The 21,562-nt window shown below is 38.2% G+C and overlaps 1 protein-coding gene across 2 annotated transcripts in view; it reads right to left on the minus strand.

Moving 5' to 3' along the window:
- MSR1 (macrophage scavenger receptor 1) overlaps positions 1-21,562 on the minus strand; it is a 90,092-nt gene that overhangs the window by 9,267 nt on the left and 59,263 nt on the right. For both annotated transcript variants that reach the window (XM_049865202.1, XM_049865203.1), the window contains one exon: positions 9,796-9,984. In XM_049865202.1, coding sequence (XP_049721159.1) covers positions 9,796-9,984 — 189 coding nt within the window. The remainder of the gene's footprint in view (positions 1-9,795; positions 9,985-21,562) is intronic.

Consider the following 21,562-nt stretch of genomic DNA (forward strand, 5'->3'; position numbering starts at 1 on the left):
GTTTTATTAATCTTTGAGATTATTTTTACTACCATTCACTAAAAGATAATTCAGCGATGCAGTTATATTTTTGGTCTCTTTCTGTTTATCCTTGCATTATTGAAAAGCCCATGTAGAAAATTGATTATCGAATGTGAAATAGGTTAAAAAAAAAAAAAGCAAAGAATAGTAGGCTAAAATGATTAAAAGATGGCATTTATGTTTAGACTTTTCTTTCACTTCTGCTTGTAAGTTTAGAGGTTCAGCACTATAAACTTGGGAGAAGATAAGATGCTGTTGCAGGCCCACCTCTTACTTCTGCTCTCGTCATCAGCGTACAAGCTCAGATGTACCTGGAGCAAATGCCCACTGTCAGCGAACGCTCAGCCACATTTCCTACTGGAGGACAATGGGGACATGGGGCTAGAAAACCTGGCTAGGGAGATAGGAGTGACTTCTTCTGCTCCTGCCTCCTGCAACAGCAAGCACCAGTGTCCTCACAGTCCTTCCTGAATTTAACCTTTTCATCTACTCAGGAAAAACAAAGAACATTGGACTTTATACAAAAGGTGCATCCAAGTGAAAGAGCTGATTTAAAAGGGCAGCTTTAAGCTTTATCCCTAGAAACCATTGTGCTTGCAGCTGCAAGAAAGAGTTGTTCCTCCAGCTCCCAAGGGTTATCTCTGGGAAGCCAGGTTTGCTCTTTTAAAACCAGAAGAAAAAAAAAAAATGAAGAAATTACGTACAGAAAATCTAATTATTTCTTTAATGGAGGAATTACACAAAAGGAATAAATTTTTAAAATCGTGTTTTAATTTTGTTAACTACATATAATATTGACCTGATTCCTCTTTTCTGAAAAAATGATAAATAATTAGAACACTAATGAGTCTCTTCCTTCCCCCTCTACTTACGTTTCTAAGCTTCCTTTCCTGTCTCTATTCTGCATTCAAATTGCTTTTTCCCTTCCTCCTGAGTGAAACCTTAGCGGAAATGTGGAAGAATAAGGAGGAGGAGGAGTTTGAACAGTTTTACATAAAAAAGGTGGTTTGCGTGTCTAATCCCAAACCAGCTCACAGTGGAAGCTTGTTTCTGAAAATACAATGGACGATGAAGCGGATCATGAAATTTCTTTCTCAGGACTTGTCCTCAGAACAAACAACCTCGGTTCAATTATTCCTTCCTTCCAGCCCATCTGGGTTTATGATTTTGATTTTAAAATTCTCATAATCTTCCCCCAATTGTTTGGTAGTAAACTCTAGGCAGAGAGCTGGAACAAGAGCTGGGTCAGTACTGAGTATGGTGGGAAGATCATTACAGAGTTCCTGCAAGGTATGTTTCTGCAGCCACGTCTCTACGACAGCAAATCACATTCAACTCAGGTTTGGTTCTTTACGATCCCTGCAGCATCGCTACACAACATCAATCGTACTGATCTGGCCCACTTACCTTTCACAAAGAGGGGTTAATACAATCCTAATTACACAGTTCGTATTGTCCTTGTAACGATAATCTCTCACGACTGAGTGACACTTGTGTTGGCTTCTTTTTATATGGTAAACCAAAAAAACCAAACCCAGTGCCGTCGAGTCGATTCCGACTCATAGCGACCCTACTGGACAGAGTAGAACTGCCCCATAGAGATTCCAAGGAGCGCCTGGCGGATTTGAACTGCCAACCCTTTGGTTAGCAGCTGTAGCACTTCACCACTATGCCACCAGGGTTTCCTTTTATATGGTAGTTTATCTAAAATTCAAAACAAATACATCAGGTTGGTATTATTATTTCTACTTTATGAGGAAGGAAATTGAAACTCTCAGACATAAGCAGCAGAGCTAAGATTTAAACTCACATTTCCTTATTTATAAAAGTCTTTCCAATTCACTTCACTGTTGTTGTTAGGTACTGTCAGATCAGTTCTAACGCACAGTGACTCTACTACGTACAACAGAAAGAAACAGTGCCTGGTTCTATACCATCCTCACAATCATTGTAATTTTGAGCCCATTGTTGCAGCCACTGTATCAAACCATCTTGCCAAGGGTCTTCCTCTTTTTCGCTGACCCTCTACCTTACCAAGCATGATGTCCTTCTTCAGGAACTGGTTACTTCTGATAACACGTCCAAAGTACATTAGATGAAGTCTCGCCATCCTTGCTTCCAGGGAGCACTCTTCCAAGACAGACTTGTCCATTCTTCTGGCAGTCCATGGTATATTCAATATTCTTTGCCAACATCATAATTCAAATGCTTCATTTCTTCTTTGATCTTCCTTATTCATACTCCAGCTTTCACATGCATATGAAGCAATTGAAAATATCACGGCTTGGGTCAGGTGCACCTCAGTCCTCAAAGTGACATCTTTGCTTTTGAACACTTTAAAGAGATCTTTTGTGGCTGATTTGCCCAATGCACTACGTTGTTTGATTTCTTGACTGCTGCTTCCATGAGTGTTGATTATGAATCCAAATAAAATGAAATCCTTGACAACTTCAATCTTTTCTCTCTTTAGCATGGTGTTACTTGTTGGTCCAGTTGTGAGAATTTTTGTTTTCTTTATGTTGAGGTGTAATCCATACTGAAGGCTGTAATCTTTGATTTTCATCAGTAAGTGCTTCAAGTCTTCTTTGATTTCAGCAAGATTGTGTCATCTGCATATTGCAGGTTGTTAATGAGTCTTCCACCAATCCTGATGCCATTTCACTAGACCCTTGAAAGCCTGTGGGTGGTGTAAACAGTTAAATGGTTGACTACTAACTGAAAGGTTGGCAGTTCCAACCCACCTAGAGGCACCTTGGAAGACAGGCCTGGAGATTTGCTTCCAAAAAGTGATAACGTTGAAAACCCTGTGGAGCAGTTCTACCCTGCACATGTGGGGTTGCCATGAGTTGGAATCAACGAGACAACAACTAACAATAATAACAGGCACTCGAAAATGGGAAAAGTAAATACACATTTCATAGTTTTATTATAATAAAAATTTAGTATAATGTAGACAGTTGCCAACTACCATAAATAAACAGCCTCACAAAAAATAGACACTAATATTAGAGAAGTAGTCATTTATCTTAAGAAAACTTAAGAGAAGATATGAACAGACACATTGCCAAAGAACACATTCAGGTGGCTAAGAAACACATGAAAAAATGCCCATGATTATTACCCATCAGAGAGATGCAAATCAAAACCACAATGAGATACATCTCGCTCTGACAATAATGGCACTAATCAAACACACACACACACACACAGAAAATAACAAATGTTGGAGAGGTTATGGGGAGATTAGAATTCTTATACACTGCTGGTGGGAATGTAAAATGGTACAACCACTATGGAAAATGGTATGATGCTACCTTAAAAAGCTAGAGATAGAAATATCATATGATCCAGCAATCCCACTCCTAGGTATATACTCTAAAGAAATAAGAGCCATGACACAAATAGACATATGCACACCCATGTTCATTGCAACATTATTCACAATAGCAAAAAGATGGAAACTACCAAAGTGCCCATCAACGGATGAATGGATGAACAAACTGGCGTATACACACACTGGAGTATTACACAATGATAAAGAGTAGGAATCCATGAAATATCTCAAACATGGATGAATTTGGAGGACATTATGCTGCATGATAGAAGTCAATCACAAAAGGACAAATACTGTATGATACTGCTATTATAAAAAAAGCAAGAAAAGGTTTACACACAGGAAAAAAAATCTTTGATGGTTACTAAGGATAGAAGGGGAAGGGAAAATTACTAACTAGATAGAAGACGTGTTAATATTGGTGAAGGAAAAGGCAATACACAATGTGGGGGAAGTCATCTCGACATGAAAATGGCAAAGGAAGACCCTGGGAGGAACACAAGAATAAAGGGTAACTACGATAATTACTGTAACATAAACAGTCCTTCGATAATAGTATTAACAAACAATAACTTACAAGTGGATACATAGGTAGATAGGTATGCTAAAGAGGTGTAGGAGGGTGTAAAAAAGCACACCCACCTGCAGATACAGGTTTGGTTGTGGATAGTTCTACATACATAATTGTAGGTGCTGCATGTATAGTAATATAAGTTATATAGAATTAATATAGTAATTAATATAGATATAACCAAACACCTCATGGGGTGAAGTTTCTAGGCTTGAGGATGAAGGACCATAGACTCACAGGACGTCAGCATCAATTGGCACAACATAGTTTATAAAGACAATGTTTTGCAACCTACTTTGGTGAACAGTAGCTGGCTTCTTAAAAGCTTACAAGCGGCCATCTAAGGTACAACTGTTGGTATCTTCCCATCCGGAGCAAATAAGAGTGAAGAAAACCAAAGACTCAAGGGGGTAAAGAACTAATGAACCACATGGACCATAACCTACGTGGTCCTGAGACAAGAAGAACTAGATGCTACCTGGCTACCACTACCAATGGCTCTGACTGGGACCACAACAGATAAAAACATACGCCAAAAAATCAAATTCACCAAAAAGACCAGACTTAGTGGTCTAACAGAGACTGGAGGAACCACGGAGACTATGACCCTAAAACACCTTTCTGATCTGGAACTAAATTCATTCCCAGAGAGCTCCTTTCAGCCAAACAATAGACAAGCCCATAAAATAAACAATGACACAATTATACAAAATCAGAAGGACAACATTTGCCTAAGAGTAAAGATGAGAAGGCAGGAAGGGGTAGAAACAGGGAACCCAGTGCAGAAATGGGGAGAGTGCTGACATACTGAGGGGAATGTCACGGAACACTTCATGTGCAAACTATCAAATGGGAAACTAATTTGCTCTGTAAAATTTCACCTAAAGCACAATAAAAAATTTTTAAAACTTGAGAATTGTCTCTGTATAGCCAAATCAATAATTCCACATGAGACTAAACTCCACTGTTTCGTTATTTACTCAAATAGAAAATATTTTCTTCACAGTACCTCAGGCTACTTATTTCCTTTCTTTCTTACTAGTATTTTAGACGAGAAATCCCTGGAGATATGAGTAGAAATGAATAAAAGCTTTGGGAAAAAAAGAGTGTTTTACCTTGGAGACGAGACGTTAAAGGTAATGCCATCATAAGACAACAGTCTCCAATGGTGTGTGTTCCCACCTGTGTTTGGAACGACAATGCAAACCCATCTTTGAAGTTCATGGCAAGACTCCTTGCTCACAGTAAAGAAATAAAGCTGGGGATACATCTTGTACACTTTATAGCACAAGCTGAATTTTCCAAAGCTTATTAGTTTCCCCTGAATTAAAGAACGTACACTACTGTTGTTTCTCTGAATTGGATTTTCTTTCGTAATAAAGTTTTACTTTAAGAAAGAAGTGGTTAAAAAACTGTACAACTGGGCTTGTTTCTTCAACAAACAAAGCCAAATGCAGAATTGTGAACTCTCTAGATAACATAAGCGACAAAAGAACTCATCTTGATGGAAAGTATTTTAGGATCGTTTTCTTTATTGGACTGAGCTAGTCCACATTGATTAAATTATCTGAACAATTGGCAAACGCTGTATTTCATTTTGTCAACAAAAGCACATCCTGAGAATCTGAATCATCCACATGTTATTATTTCAAAATAGAATTCAGGAGAATTTTCAGCCATTTACCAGGTGAGAAAGACACCAGGGAGGAGAATTGTACATTCCTCCTGCGCATCAGAACTGCAGTTGTCCACCTCACAGATGTGAGTCTTTATCTGAGCTGCTTTATAAAATTATATATTTAAAATAAGCAGCCTTTCATGCTGTGGATCTCAGTTACCATAGAAACGTATTCTGGCCACAAACAACATTGTGGAGACTCTAATCGTCAGCCCAGTCTTTCTAAGTGATGGGCTGATTCATTTGATTCTCTAGCAATCAAGAGTTAAAGTTTTTTTTCCTTTCTGCCTGTTTTGGGGGGAGGGGGTGGAATTCTAGCTCCTGGACTTTGAAAACATTTGATTTGGGGTGGCACATTTTATAGGTGCAAGAATAATTTTAGTCCTATGCTTTTCTACCAGGAAAAAAAAATTCTGGCGGTGTGGTAGAGATGGGAATTTTGGAAACATCAAAGATTATCGCAGGCGGCATATTTTCTTCCTTTGTTTCTTCTTTTCACGCCTTTGAGGCACAGGTTAAAAACTGATGACCAGGAGCTGACCCTGGGTGCCAAAACTCTCCTGGTCACCACTCTCTATTGTCTTATCTAGCCTCTTCATGAAATTACCTTTCTGGCTTCTGAAGGCTTTAGAACATGGGACCCCTGTTTAAATCTGTCTCTTAAATCTGATATGGAGAATTCATTTAGGCAAAGGAATTTTTATTTTTCCAGTTGCTTTTTTTTTTTTTATTAAGCGGATTATGTATGACTCATGGTGACCCCATATGTGTAGAGTAGAACTTTGCTCCATAGGGTTTTCACAAGCAGATGGTCAGCCTTTCTTCCAAGGTACCTCTGGGTGGGTTCAAACTGCCAACCTTAGTATTTGAGCACTTAATCATTTGTCCCACCCCGAGACTCCTCAGGCCATAATTTGACCTATTTTCATTTGTCTTCAGTGTTAAGCACAATGCCTAGCACATAGTAATCACTCATTGAATTATAGTATAAATTTAACCATCTTTTTTTGTGTGTGTGTTTACAAAGTATAGCTTATCTTGTTCTAGTCTTCCGATGTGGTGATCGGACACACTTCCCTATTTTATAGATAAGGTTAACTGGAAATACTGCTATTTTATTTGTATAATTTTGCATGTAATTTTCTCCCCATTTTATTTACCTAGAATTTATTTTTTCTATTTACCTAGAATAATGAATTTATAGAATCAAGAAAGTTAATTGTTATTAATTTTATACTCAGCAGAAACTTCAGAGAAGCCAGTTGTTTATCAGACTTGGACAGTAGGATAAAGATTATACGATATCTATATCTGAGTTATCTGTATTTATAGGGAAAATAACCATCATAATTAAAACATATTAATTAATGTATTAACAAAAAGTAATTCCAAAGCCTCACATGTTATCCACAATTTCTGATTTCTGATTAGGCTAGTTAGCAAAATGTCTTTAAGTAGAATGTTGTTGTTAGGTGCCGTTGAGTTGGTTCCAACTCATAGTGACACCATGTACAACACAATGAAACACTGCCCAGTCCTGTGCCATCCTCACAATTGTTATGCTTGAGCCCATTTTTGCAGCCACTATGTCAATCCATCTTGTTGAGGGTCTTCCTCTTTTTCTCTGACCCTCTATTCTACCAAACCTGATGTCCTTCTCCAGGGACTGGTCCCTTCTGATACCATGTCCAAAGTATGTGAGATGAAGTCTCACCATCCTTGCTTCTAAGGAGCATTCTGGCTGCACTTCTTTCAAGGCAGATTTGTTCATTCTTCTGGCAGTCCATGGTGTATTCAATGATTTTTGCCAACACCATAATTCAAAGGCATCGATTCTTCTTCAGTCTTCCTAATTCATTGTCCAGCTTTTGCATATGCACCCCCCCCCCAAAAAAAAACCAAAGCTATTGCCATCGACTCTATTCCAGCTCATAGTGACCCTATAGGACAGAGCAGAACTACTCCATAGGGTCTCCAAGAATGCTGGGTAGATTCCAACTGCCGACCTTTTGGTTAGCAGTCAAAGTCTTAACCACTATGCCACCAGGGTTTCTGCATGCATATGAGGTAATTGAAAACACCATGACCTGGGTCAGGCACACCTTAGTCCTTAAATTGACATCTTTGCTTTTTAACACTGTAAAGAGGCCTTTTGCAGCACATTTACCCAATGCTGTAATATGTCATCTGATTTCTTGACTGCTGCTTCCATGGGCTTTGATTGTGGATCCAAGTAAACTGAAATCCTTTACAACTTCAATCTTCTCTCCATTTATCATGATGTTGCTAATTGCTCCAGTTGAACATCGGGCAATTCTTTTTGGAACAGTGATTCTCTGTATTCCTTCCATCTTCTTTTGATGCTTCCTGTGTCGTTAAATATTTTCCCCATAGAATCCTTCAATATTGCAGCTAGAGACTTGAATTTTTTCTTCAGTTCTTTCAGTTTGAGAAATGAGGAGTGTGTTCTTCCCTTTTGGTTTGTAACTCCAGGTCTTTGCCCATTTCATTATAACAATTTACTTTGTCTTCTCAAGCCGTCCTTTGAAACAGTCTGTTCAGCTTTTTTACTGCATCATTTTTTCCACTGGCTTTAGCTACTGGAAGTTCAAGAGCAAGTTTCAGAGTCTCTTCTGACATCAGTTTTGGACTTTTCATTCCTGTCTTTTTGATGACCTTTTGCTTTCTTCATGTATGATCTCATTGATGTCGTTCCACAATTCCTCTTGTCTTTGGTCATTAGTGTTCAGTATGTCAAGTCTATTCTTGAGATAGTCTATAAATTCAATATATGTATGGCTACCTTTGTCTAAACTCTTTATTCAGGATCTAAGTATGTAATTATACATAAAACCTGTGATGCAAATTTAGAAAAAAGCAATTGAGGCAGTAAGAATGTAACAGATACATATTCAAATATATTATCCTCTGCAAATTCTTACCCTAGCTCTTTTAATACATTCTTAAACAAGTTACTGAGTCATCCAGGTGAAAATACAGAAATGCACACACAGTAAAATAATTATTCAATGTTTTATCTACCTCAGACAGGGGAAAGTAACCTTTGTCTTCCTTTTTCCTGTCACGCTCTTTAAGGAGGATAAGTCAGAATGTAGTAGGTATAGAGACAAAACCAAACCAAACCCATTGCTGTCGAGTTGATTCTGGCTCATAGCAACCCTATAGGACAGAATAGAACTGCCCCATAGGGTTTCCAAGGAATGGCTGGTGGATTTGAACTGCTCTCTTTTTGGTTAGCAGCTGAGCTCTTAACCACTGCTCCACCAGAGACTATGTAATTACTTCTTTTCCTTTCATGACTTTTCCTGGTCCTTTGAGAATACAGATGCATAATGGGTAAAGAGTCCCTGGGTCGTACGATTGGTCAACACTCTCGTCTGCTAACTGAGAGGTTGGTGGTTTGGTTCTACCTAGAGATGCCTTGGAAGAAAGGCCTGGTAACCTACTTCTGAAAAAATAGCCATTGAAAACCTAATAGAGCACAGTCCTACTCTTCCACACATAGGGTCATCATGAGTCGGAATTGATTCAACTGGCAACTGGGAACACCAGGGTTGATACATCTCCCTGCCTGTGGGACATCATGGGAGGTAAAAGCAGAGGAAGCCACCCTCTACTCCAGTTCCACAGAGCAGAGAATAGGAGTGAGCACCTGGAATTCTCAGTGCCCACCAGACCCAGGCATGTGGGCTGTGTCTCTTCGTCTGCCTTTCCAATCACTCTGTTTTCCTCCATGTTATTGCTCTCCAGCTAACCAAGTGAGTCTAAATGAAATTTAAACATGATAGGTTGCTTTTTGTGTTTGTTTCTTTTTTTTTATTTCTTAAAAATAAATTTATTGTCATAAAATATATATAACAAAAAAATTGCCGTTTCAACCATTTTAACGTGTACCATTCAGTGACACTAATTACACTCTCCGCATTGTACAATTGGTCTCTGTTATCTATTTCCACAAGGTTTTCATCATCCCAAACAGAAACACAGTACCCCCTAAGCAACAACCCCCCAATCGTTTGCCTTTCATGTTTCTTTTTATTTCTACTTTCTAGAAAAAGGCATTTAAAAAATCCCACACAGAGTTCTTTCCTCTTATCCTCTCCCTATTTCTATGTATTTAGAGAATGCCGAGATTTTATTTTATAAAAAACAAGATTTCCTTTATGTTACCTTGTCCGAAACGAGCAGCCTTATGCACAGTTAGAATGCCTCGATATCCCAGACTCCTGCAGACTACCTGTCCGCTGCGCACTTCCCAGTGGTCATCACAAATTGTGCCCCACAGGCCATTGTGGAAAATCTCTACTGTACCCTCGTGGGGTCCGCTCCCTCCAAACAGTCGAACTGTCTTAGCTGGAGCTGTAACATAACAACAACCAAAAAAAGTAAGCAACCATTAATAATCTACATATTGTATTACAATCTGTTCTCTTTTTTAAAAAGCGTTTTGGCTCATTTTACCAGTAAGGTCGGCTACTGGAATAAAAAGAAAACTTTCCAGCACCACCTATTGGTAAAGAGTTTAACTGCCAAAATTGCCTTAGTAAAAGCTGAGAAGTGAAATCCATTCTGTTTTAACATTTAAAGAAGTCATAGATAGGAGAACACTTTATGCTCCAATGAATTTAAAATTCAATGATTGCAAGCTTATTAATGTTATACAGGTTTTGCGTACTATTTAGAAAAATATATAAAGAAGTGATCCAACCTTTTTTTGGCACGCCAACACGCAAATTTCACACAATGCAGTGAATTTCAGTGGCTAGTACGTTGAGGAGCAGATAGTTTTAAAGTTGTAAGCACAAAAACAAATGACCAATACTCTATCTTTTCCATGATAAACAAGCTAATTATACTGGTAATAATATTCATTTACACATCACAAGAATATTCCTGTTATGAAGGCACTGGAATTTGTCCCAAAGACAAATTTTTTTCTGTTTTTGTTTTTAGAAAAACAATAATGAGATAAAATCATACAAATCTTGAATATATGGGGAAATACATACTGTGTTTATTCTGCAATGTCCACCTGATATCTGATAAATTTTAAAAAATCTTAATCACACTAAAAAGAGATTTACATCAGTATGAGATGGCTCTTTGGTATTTTTAAAAGGCAACATATACATTTTGAACCTAGAGACAGATACATAAAAGTATGCAATTAAGATTACAAAATAAATTGACCTGGAAGATCGAAATTTTTTCAAATACTTTGTACTAGTCTCGTATTTGTTTTCCCCACACGTCTGTCAGTTTGTTGTACTCTGGGGCTTTGGGTGCTGCCGTGATGCTGGAAGTTATGTCACTGGTATTCAAATACCAGTAGGGTCACTCATGGGGGAAAGATTTTGGCTGAGCTTCCAGACTAAGACAGACTAGGAAGAAGGACCCAGCAGTCTACTTCTGAAAAGAATTAGCCAGTGAAAACATGAATAGCAGCAGAACGTTGTCTGGTATAGTGCCGGAAGATGAGCCTCCCGCATCCAGGTTGGAAGGCACTCGAAAGATGACTGAGGAAGAGTTGCCTCCTCAAAGTAGAGTTGACCTTAATGATTTGGACGGAGTCAAGTGTTCGAGACCTTCATTTGCTGTTGTGGCATGACTCAAAATGAGAAGAAACAGCTGTAAACATCCACTAATAATCAGAATGTGGAATGTCCAAAGTATGAATCTAGGAAAACTGGAAGTTGTCAAAAATAAAATGGAACTCATAAACATGGATATCGTAGGCGTTAGTGAGCTGAAATGGACTGGTATTGGTCATTTTTAATCAGACAATCATATGGTCTACTGCGCTGGGAATGACAACATAAAGAGGAATTGCGTCACATTCATCGTCAAAAAGAACATTTCAAGATCTATCCTTAAATGCAGTGCTGTCAGTGATAGGATAATATCCATACGACTACAAGGAAGACCAGTTAAGATAACTATTATTCAAATTTATGCACCAACCACTAAGGCCAAAGACGAAGAAATTGAAGATTTTTATCAACTTCTGCAGTCTGAAATTGACCAAACACGCAATCAGGATGCATTGATAATTACTGGTGATTGGTGCTATTACTGGTGGTAATTTACTGGCAAAAGTTAGAAACAAAGAAGGATAGGCAGTTGGAGAATATGGCCTTGGTGACAGAAACCATGCTGGAGATGGCATGATAGAATTTTGCAAGACCGACGACTTCTTCATTGCAAATACCTTTTATTCTCCACCTTAAATGGTGACTTTACACATGGACCTCACCAGATGGAATACACAGAAATCAAATTGACTACATCTGTGGAAAGAGACAAGGGAAAAGCTCAATATTAGAACAAGGCTAGGGTCTGACTGTGAAACAGACCATCAATTGTTCATCTCCAAGTTCAAGTTGAAACCGAGGAAAATTAAAACAAGTCCACAAGAGCCAAAGTACGACCTTGAGTATATCACACCCGAATTTAGAGACCATCTCAAGAATAGATTTGACATGTTGAACAATACAGACCGAAGACCAAATGAGTTGTGGAATGACATCAAGGACATCAACCATGAAGAAAGCAAGAGGTTATTAAAAAGACAGGAAAGAAAGAAAAGACCAAAATTGATGTCAGAAGACCCTGAAACTTGCTCTTGAACGTCGAGCAGCTAAAGCAAAAAGAAGCAATGATGAAGTAAAAGAACCGAACCAAAGATTTCAAAGGCCAGCTCTACAATCCAAAGTATTATAATGACATGTTCGAAGATCTGGAGACAGAAAACCGGAAGGGAAGAACACGCTCAGCATTTCTCAAGCTGAAAGAACTGAAAAAAAAATTCAAGGCTCGAGTTGAAATATTGAAGGATTCTATGGTGAAAATATTAAATGATGCAGGAAGCGTCAAAAGAAGATGGAAGGAATGCACAGAGCCGCTGTACCAAAAAGAATCGGTCAAAGTTCAAAAGAATGAACAAATCTGTTTTGGAAGAAGTATAGCCAGAATGCTCCTTAGAAGCAAGGATGACGACGAGACTATTTCTCACATACTTTGGATGTGTTATCAGTAGGAATAAGTCCCTGGAGAAGGACATCGAGCTTGGTAAAGTAAAGGTCAGTAAAAAAGAGGAAGACCCTCCACAAGATGGAGTGACACAGTGGCTGCAACAATGAGCTCAAACGTATCAGTTACTGTGAGGGCGGTGCAGGACCTGCTAGCGTTTCATTCTGTTGTACACAGGATGACTATGAGTTGGAACCGACTTGACGGCACATTACAATAACAAGTATTTGCTTAAAAGTATTTGGTTAAAACGTAGAATAAAAGGCAGAGACAAAATGTTTTTCAAAATTTAGTTAGTCCTAAATAAAAATAATGATATTCTCTAATGATCCTAAAGTCAACGAATCAGTTCTATTTAAATGTGTACTTTCAAATCTAATTTCGAGGAACATTATATTACAAAAAAGCAAGATGCAATTGTCACAGCCAGAATAGCTAATGTAAAAACGGAGTTTCGTTATGGGTTTCAGAGCTCAATCATTTGAAGAAATACTCAGTAGCCTTTCTTTTTCTAATTTGAATCAAATTTGTGAAAAGGTCAGTAATCTTATAATGTGTTAAAAAAAAAAAAGATCATTTCTTGTAATAAAACTGAATGAGATACTCAGAAACATAAAAAGCTAGCAAGTTAACATGTAGTATTACAATTATAATTATCGTCTTGATTCCCCCAAAGTATAATTCACTGCCAAATACTGAATTAATGTAATCCTACCAAAGTGCGTACACCAGGATTCACTTAATAAACGTAAGTTAAAAATATTTTTAAAAAGGAAAATGATTTGCTATTACAGTATTCAAACTTTCAATTACTGAATAAAATACCTGAGTGACTCAGTCATTCGCCATAATTGCCTAAGGAATTAGTGAGCTGATATTTAAAAACATTATACAATTTATTGTCTCAAGAATAGATTGTGTAATGTTTTTAAATATTAGAGTTAGGTTAACTAGCATCACACCCAAATGTTGATTTTTGCAAAGTCAAGTATATCCAAACGTAATATATTTATCATGCATACCATGAAAAAGCAGGCATGTTCAAGCATTTGGTTATATGTAAAAAAAAAAAAAAAAAAAAATTTCTATGAGCCTGTCTAACTGCCCCGACAAGGGTGTGTAAGCATTCTCACTGTGCATTCTTTACCGCTTAACCCCAAATATCCAACTCCATTGCCATCCAGTCAATTCTGACCAAGAATGACTCTACGGGACACAGCAGAACTGCCCCATAGCGTTTCCAAGTCTGTAATCTTTATGGAAGCAGACTGTCGCACCTTTCTCCCCGGGGTTGGTGGGTTTGAACCACCAACCTTTCAGTTAGCAGCCAAGGGCTTAACCACTGCGCCACCAGGGCTTCTCTAACTCCTTCCAAAATGTCATTAATGAGCTTTGTCTTGGAGGAGTGGTTCTCAAACGTTAGCACGCGTCAGAATCACGGATTGCTAGTCCCCACAGAGTTTCTGATTCAGCAGGTCTGGAGAGGAACTTCTCAGAAGCTCCTGGGTAATGATAATGCTGTTGATGCAGGGACCTCCCTTTGAGAACCGCTGACCTAGAAGATCACATCATTTGTTTAGAAGAAGAGACATTTGATATCAGAAACAAGTGCTGATCAATCACCTTCCAAAGAGGCTGGCTGCAGATTTCTTTTAAGTCCTCTATGCTCCTGTGATTATGAGCGGGAGAAAGTCCCCCTGTTTCGATTCTTTAGGACCAAACTGTTTGAATATGCCTACGCATCCCTGACAACTGCAATATTTTTCAATTATAAATTGATTGTGGACAGGTGACCATACAAATAAAGAGGAAAGAGGCAGTGAAAAGACTTTTTCAGGGGTTGCATCATACACCATTTGATTACTCAGTTTTGGTGATGATAAAATACAAAATGTTTTTAGTAATTTTATCAATTTGCACAGCCTCAATTGCAGCATTTTCTCTGTAAGACTGTGGTGTTGATGATCCTGTTGGTGTACGGACCACACTTGGAGAACCATTATTTTTTCCTGAATTTAGTCAACTCAGCGTTGTGTGGATATAAGAGATGTCTGGACTTCTTCTCTGGCACCAAGCTAACATATTTAGTTAAAGATATTTTCCATGGGTAAAATGTGTGTGTGTGCATATGTGTGTATGTGCTTGTGTGTGTTTGTATATATATATATAAAACTTAAACCAAAACCCTTTGCCGTCAGTTTGATTCTTAGTCATAGTGACCCTATAGGACAGACTAGAACTGTCTCATACGGTTTCCAAGGAGCGGCCGGTGGATTCAAACTGCCAACCCTTTGGCCTAGTTTGGGCCAGATGCCCATCTATGAAATAATCAGCTTGGGGCAGCAGGTAAGGTCACTTGCATTAACATAGCATTCCTTGAGTGAAGGCGGAGGAGGCATTTCTTTGTTGAAGGGGAGTTTTGAAAAGTCAAACAATAAGTCCATTATATAAAGATATTTCAGTAATCTTAGTATATGTAAGCAATATTAATTATAGTCTATGTTAGGCCTATGTTCTTCTTCATATCTGTGACTTGAGAATATAAGTAAAATTGGCCCAGGAGTCAGATAATTTAAATTTAATTCTGCCTCTGACACTGTTTATGTGACCTTGTATAAGCCATTGAACTTCTCAGGGACCAAATTTTTCATCTGCTAAAAAAAGAATATGATATCCACTCTTAGTTAAAGGCATCTGAATACTCTCTGTGTGCCAGGCACTTCCATGGGTTCCAGAAATAATTTGAATAAAACATGTATCCTACCTTCGAGGTTCATATATTTTTAAGGTTATTTTGAAGATTAAATAAAACAACGCCTTCCTTAAAATCTCATACAAATATGAAGTTTTTATTTTCACAATTTTTGAAAAATTAGAAGCTTCCATTTTGCGATGAAAGCAATGGAATTAATACTGTCTGTGATATTAATCACCTGATGAATTTTTTTCTACTGACACCCATTTAATGTTTATCCTTCTCAAAGAGGAGCTCTTAACAACTAGGATGAGCACATCGAGAAGACCTGCCCTGTGGTTTCTGATGTAAGTTTATTTGGCCTTTGTTATTTCCAATCATCATTTTCTATTATTTTGGAAGGACTCTTCTAGACCAAAGAAGCCCTGGTTGCACAGTGGTTAAGTACTTGGCTGCTAACCAAGAGGTCAAAAGGTTGGTTGTTTGAACCCAACGGCTAGTGGGAGAAAGATGGGAGTTGGCTTCAGTAAAAATTTACAGCCTTGGAAATCCTGTAGGGCAGTTGTACTCTATCCTGTAGGGTTGCTATGAATTGCAATCAACTCAACAGCAGTGGGTTTGGGTTTTTTTTTTTTTTTTTTGGCTTATAGACCAGAAGTAAGCAAACTGTGGCCCCTTGGCCAATTCTGTCCTGCTTCCTATTGTCCATGGAGCCATGGTGGTACAGTGGTTAAGAGCTATGGCTGCTAACCAAAATGTCAGCAGTTCAAAGTCATCAGCCCCTACTTGGAAACACTATGGGGCAGTTCTACTCTTTTTATATAGAGTCACTAATAGTTGGAATCAACTCCACAGCAGTAGGTTTGGTTTGGTTTATGTAGAGGGAGAAAAAAAAAGAACTAGAACTCAAACGAGACAAGAAAAACAGCATGGTTGTTCGTATACGTTCTCTTCAGAGTATCATGAGCTGTAATGCTGCTTCTACAGCTAAATTTTCAAATTTGCCAATTAAATAAAAATGTCTGCATTTCAAAAAGCATGTTGTTGTCTTCAGGGAATAGTGTTCACATATGGAATATTTGCTATAATTTTAGAACAACCTTGTAATTAATATTTTGTTTCTAAGTGAGTCTTAAATTCTAGAGTTACTTAGAAGGGAGAACCTTTAAAAATGTATAAGGGAAAATTTTATTTGTTTCTAGGGTATTTAAAATTTTGTTCTTCACTTAAAACCCTGAGGCACGAAAAAAAAAAATCATGTCACCCATCAAGATATTGAACAGAGCTAATTTAGAAAGCTCGTATCATAAAATGGCATAAATTCATTCCGATTTTTGGAAGTGTAGACTTCAACCAGACCTTATAATATTTCTGAGGTCCCTTCTTATAAGCCGTTGAGACTATGATAAATGATCTAACCTCTTTGAGTCCTCATTTGCCCACTTATTAAATAAATATAATAACACCTGCCTTCCAGGATTGAGGTTTCCAGTGGGACAATATATGAAAAAAAAAAAATGTATTTTAAACTGTAAAAAAACTGTAAGGTACTATAAAAACAGTAGTAGTAAAATTATTTATTACATTTTATTCTGGAAAAAAAAGTTTTTTTTCCTGGGAGTCTTTAAAATCAGAGACTGCAGGGAATTTGACATGTGAATCTTGGGAGAATTATGTCCCAAATTTGGCACACTAAAGTTCAGCCTCTCCAGTTATTGGCAAGGCTGGTAATTCAATATAGAGTCTTTGACTTTTTATGAAAGGAAAATAATCTCCAAAATGACTCTGGGTGTTTATACCTCGAATTGTATTTGGAATTGAAAGACAATATATGTTCTCCTTGGATTGTGAATACTGTGAATGCTATGATCAGACTGACCTACTGAAATTGGTAGAACACAATAGTGTGTATGGTCTTTGCTATATCTGTGTCAGACAGAAGACGCTGCAATTCCTGTACAACAGCTATGCCCAGGGGTATTTATGAGCAGCTTGTTTGAAGCCTCAAAATTCTAACAAAGGAGCTGTTTCCCTCCTCCAGGCAACATTACCTCAGTTTGCTTGCTTAAATCTTGACTTTTATACTGTAATCCAAACAGATCCTCTTTGAGAACCAAAAAAATATATAGGATGGTGTATTTTCTTTGGATAATAAAAAAAAGTGGGAAAACATGGAAAAAAAATCCTGCTTAAAAAGAAAAAGGGTGTATCTCAATATATGGACTTCTGGTGAGGTTAAGGAACTACATGCTTTATTTCAAATGAGCAGATACAGTTCTCACTCATCAGAGAAGGGAGAGAATCAGTATCATGGAACAAGAAGTGTCTACAGACCAGGACTCTTAGCCCCAGCTGTGCTGCAAACTCTCTTTATGACTTGGACATATCATTTTCCTGTTTACACTTTAATTTCTTCACTTGTTATGATATCTTTCATAATTATCTCATAGGATTGTGGTGAAGATTTAATTCAGCTCAAGAATGGGTTTTCAAAAGGGTGGAGGGGAAGTCACATTGTTCTGAGCTGCAATGCAATGTACTAGGTGAGTCATGGAATTTTCAATCAGATAAACCAAGACCCACCATATACATACCAACGTTGAGTTTGCACAGATTCCTTAACTGTTCTAAATCCTTGTGGGAAAAAGAGCAGAGTGATAGATCTCTTGTGTGGATAAGTGAAGAGGTATATAAAGTGCTTGCAGAGTAACTCACGTAGCAGAGTCACTCAATATACTATTATTGTTATTATCGATATTGTTATTTCTTAAACATACAGATTTCTGGCCTAACGACGGTGAATAAGTAATGACAGGACAAAATATTCATATGTTAGAGTTTCTCAACCACTCAGTGTTTCAGAATCCTAAGGAGAGTTTTTGGAAATCAAATATGTTAGCTGCAACCCAGCCCCATGAAATCAGAAGGCCTAGATGTCACGTCCAGCAATCTCTATATGATAAATGACTCAGAGGTCATTCCAATGCTGTCCATAGTAGTCCAGTTCTAAATCTTTCACATCATCAAAGAATTGAATAAATCTCTGCCCAGTGAGCAATCAGCAAGAATATTGCTAAGTATTATTGAACAATATATGTTGATCCATTCTTCTAGTGCCCTGTGTCCTGCACTCGGAGGTTCTGAAAGGGCAATCTGCCTTTTCCACCACTGATCTCGTTCGCCAATGAGCATGCCCCATTCTCTAGATGCAGTGGTCAGTCCAGGGGAAAGCTCAGACCCAAGCAGAAACAAGGAGAGCTCTTTAAAAGACAAGAAGGCAGTATTCTTTCTCACACATAGTTAGGTGTGAAGATAATGGAACAAAGCAAGACCCTACTTGACATGAATGTAACAGAAAGAGAGATTGAATCCAACTGACTTAGTTTGAACTCCTGGATCTTGCCATACCTGTCTTGGATTTCCTAATTATGTGAATCAATGCATTCTCTTTCAGTAAGCAAGTTTCTGTTACTTTCTGCTTAAAAAGTAGAGTGTGGCCCCCAGACACCCTTTTAACTCAGTACTGAGATCACTCCTGAGGTTCACCCTTCAGCCAAAGATTAGACAGGCTCATAAAACAAATAATAATACATGTAGCTGTACCACATATATAAGACTGGATGGGCATACCAGCCCAGGGGCAAGTACGAGAAGGCAGGAGAGGACAGGAAAGCTGGGCAAATGGAAATGGGGAACCCAAGGTTGAGAAGGGAAAAGTGTTGACAAGTTTTGGCGTTGGCAACCAGTGTCACAAAACAATATGCATATTGATTGTTCACTGAGAAGCTAATTGCTCTCTAAACCTTCCTCTAAAAAAAAACTAGAGCACAATAAAATAAAAAGTTCTGACAAATACATTAAAAAAAAAGTTGCCATCGAGTTGGTTCCAACTCATGGCAAACCCATGTGTTACGGAGTAGAACTGTGCTCCACAGTTCTTGGCTGTAATCTTTATGGAAGCAGGTCACTAGGGCTTTCTTCCACAGTGCCACTGGGAGGGTTTGGAGAGCCAAAGTTTAAATTAGTGGTCGAACACAAGCCATTTGATAAATGACGTAACAAGTGATCTCCCAGGTCATTCTGTTTGCCATTAACCTCTTTACTATCAGTTGTGGTCTACTTAAACTGCATTATCCTGCCAATTTTTATGATTCCGTAAAACACCGTAATGTAAAAGAACATGACTGAATGTGAAAGCTCAGTACTGGCAAGAAACTTAAATGAAAGTGGGATCATTCCCCTAACTATAAAAACAACAGAATACTTCAATGTTTTTAGGGGTAAGATATAAAAAAAAAAAAATTTTTTTTTTTTTTTTTTTTTTTATAGGCCCTCTTTAAAAGCAAACTGACAGGCAAAGAAAACTGAGGCAGGACCTTCCTTTTTCTGGAACACCTCAGACCCTGCTACAAATGTCCAGATATGAGGGACCCACAGACATGAATTTCAATTCTTGACACTTTCTTTTTTTTTAACTTATGTTTTGTGTTTTTGATTATTTTCAAATAAAAAGAGAAATTGAGTACCTCAGTGGGTATAAACTGGAAAATACAAGCTTTTTCCTTTAGTTTATTAATAGGAACTAAGCAGTCACACCTGTTGTGTTGTGATTTGATCACATCAGAAACCTCTCTTATCCTCATATTAGCCCAAGAGACAAAAACAAAAGGCCACATAAACCAGAGACTCATCAGCCTGAAAGCAGAAGAACTAGATGGTGCCCAGCTACCACCAGTGGCTGCCCTGACAGGGAACACAACAGAGAGTCCCTGACAGAGCAGGAAAAAATTGGGGTAAGAACCCAAATTCTAGTAAAAAGACCAGACTTAATGGACTGAGTCTGGCGGAACCCCAGAAGACATGGCCCCCAGACTCTCTGTTAATCCAGAACTAAAACGATTCCTGAAGCCAACTCTTCAGGCAAAGAATACACTGGACTATAAAGATATAAAATGATACTTGTGAAGAGTGTGCTTCTTAGCTCAAGTAGATACACAAGACTAAACAGGCAGCCCCTGTCTGGAGGCGAGATGAGAAGGCAGAAAGGGACAGGAGTTGGTTGAATGGGCGTGAGAAATCCAGGATGGAAAGGAGAAGTGTGAGGTCACATTACAGGGATAGCAACTAGGGTCACGTAACAATGTGCGTATAAATTTACAAATGAGAAAAAAAAACCTCTCTCCTAATATGCTCACTTTGTCCCTAAAATCCCTACTTCAAAGACTTAGAAGGTTCTTATTTAAAATATCACTAAAGTATTAAGTAGCTGCTAGATTCCTCAGAAGGAGCCCTGATGATGCAATGGTTAAGTGCTTAACTGCTAACCAAGCGTGAGCAGTTCAAACCCAGCAGTGGCTCTATGGGAGAAAAATGTGGCTGTCTGCTTCCACAAAGATTTCTAGCCTTGGAAACCCTATGAGGCAGTTCTCCTCTGTCCTGTAGGATCATTCTGAATAGGAATCGACTCCATGGTAATGGGTTTGATTTTTTTTTTAAGATGCCTCAGTACATTAATAATAATTTATTCATTTAATTACTATCCAAGTACCTAGAACTGCAATTGTCAAGGCTTTATAACTCAACCATATAATTCAGTCTGGGCTACAACTTGCCGTACAAAGCTTCATCCTGGGAGCATCTTTTGCAGCTGTTCCTGAACTCTGGATGTATGAAATAAAACAGAAAGAGGAATTTAAAAGTCTCAGCTTTTGTTAATGGCAGAAACAAATGCCATTACAAAGCTTCTTCGACCCTTTTCGTGAGGGTACAGTTCGTTGCCATTGTTGCCGCTCATTTCTACAAATAGGTATTATCCAGAACCTTCTAGAAGAGAGCTGAATTTAGTTACAGGGGAGATAAATTGATTCTTAGGCTGGCTATCTGGGTGCCATTTGGCTTGGAGTGCTGCAGCAGAAGTATTCAAGCTATCACACATCTCTCCTAATGGAGTCTTCCCTGTTAATTGCTGTGTTCTGTACTATTCTCTGCCAGGTTGCCTAGTTGGAGTCCTGGTGGTGCAGTGGTTAAGTGCTGGGCTGCTAACCAAGAGATCTAGTGGTTCAAACCCACCAGCTGCTCCTCAGAGAAGATCTGGCAGTGTGCTCTCCTAAAGGTTACAACCTTGGAAACCCTGTGGGGCAGTTCTACTCTGTTCTATAGGGTCACTATGAGTAGGGATCGACTCAACAGCAATGGTTTTTTTTTTTTTTCTTT

Source organism: Elephas maximus, chromosome 22, assembly GCF_024166365.1.
Source record: "Elephas maximus indicus isolate mEleMax1 chromosome 22, mEleMax1 primary haplotype, whole genome shotgun sequence".
NCBI lineage: Eukaryota > Metazoa > Chordata > Mammalia > Proboscidea > Elephantidae > Elephas > Elephas maximus.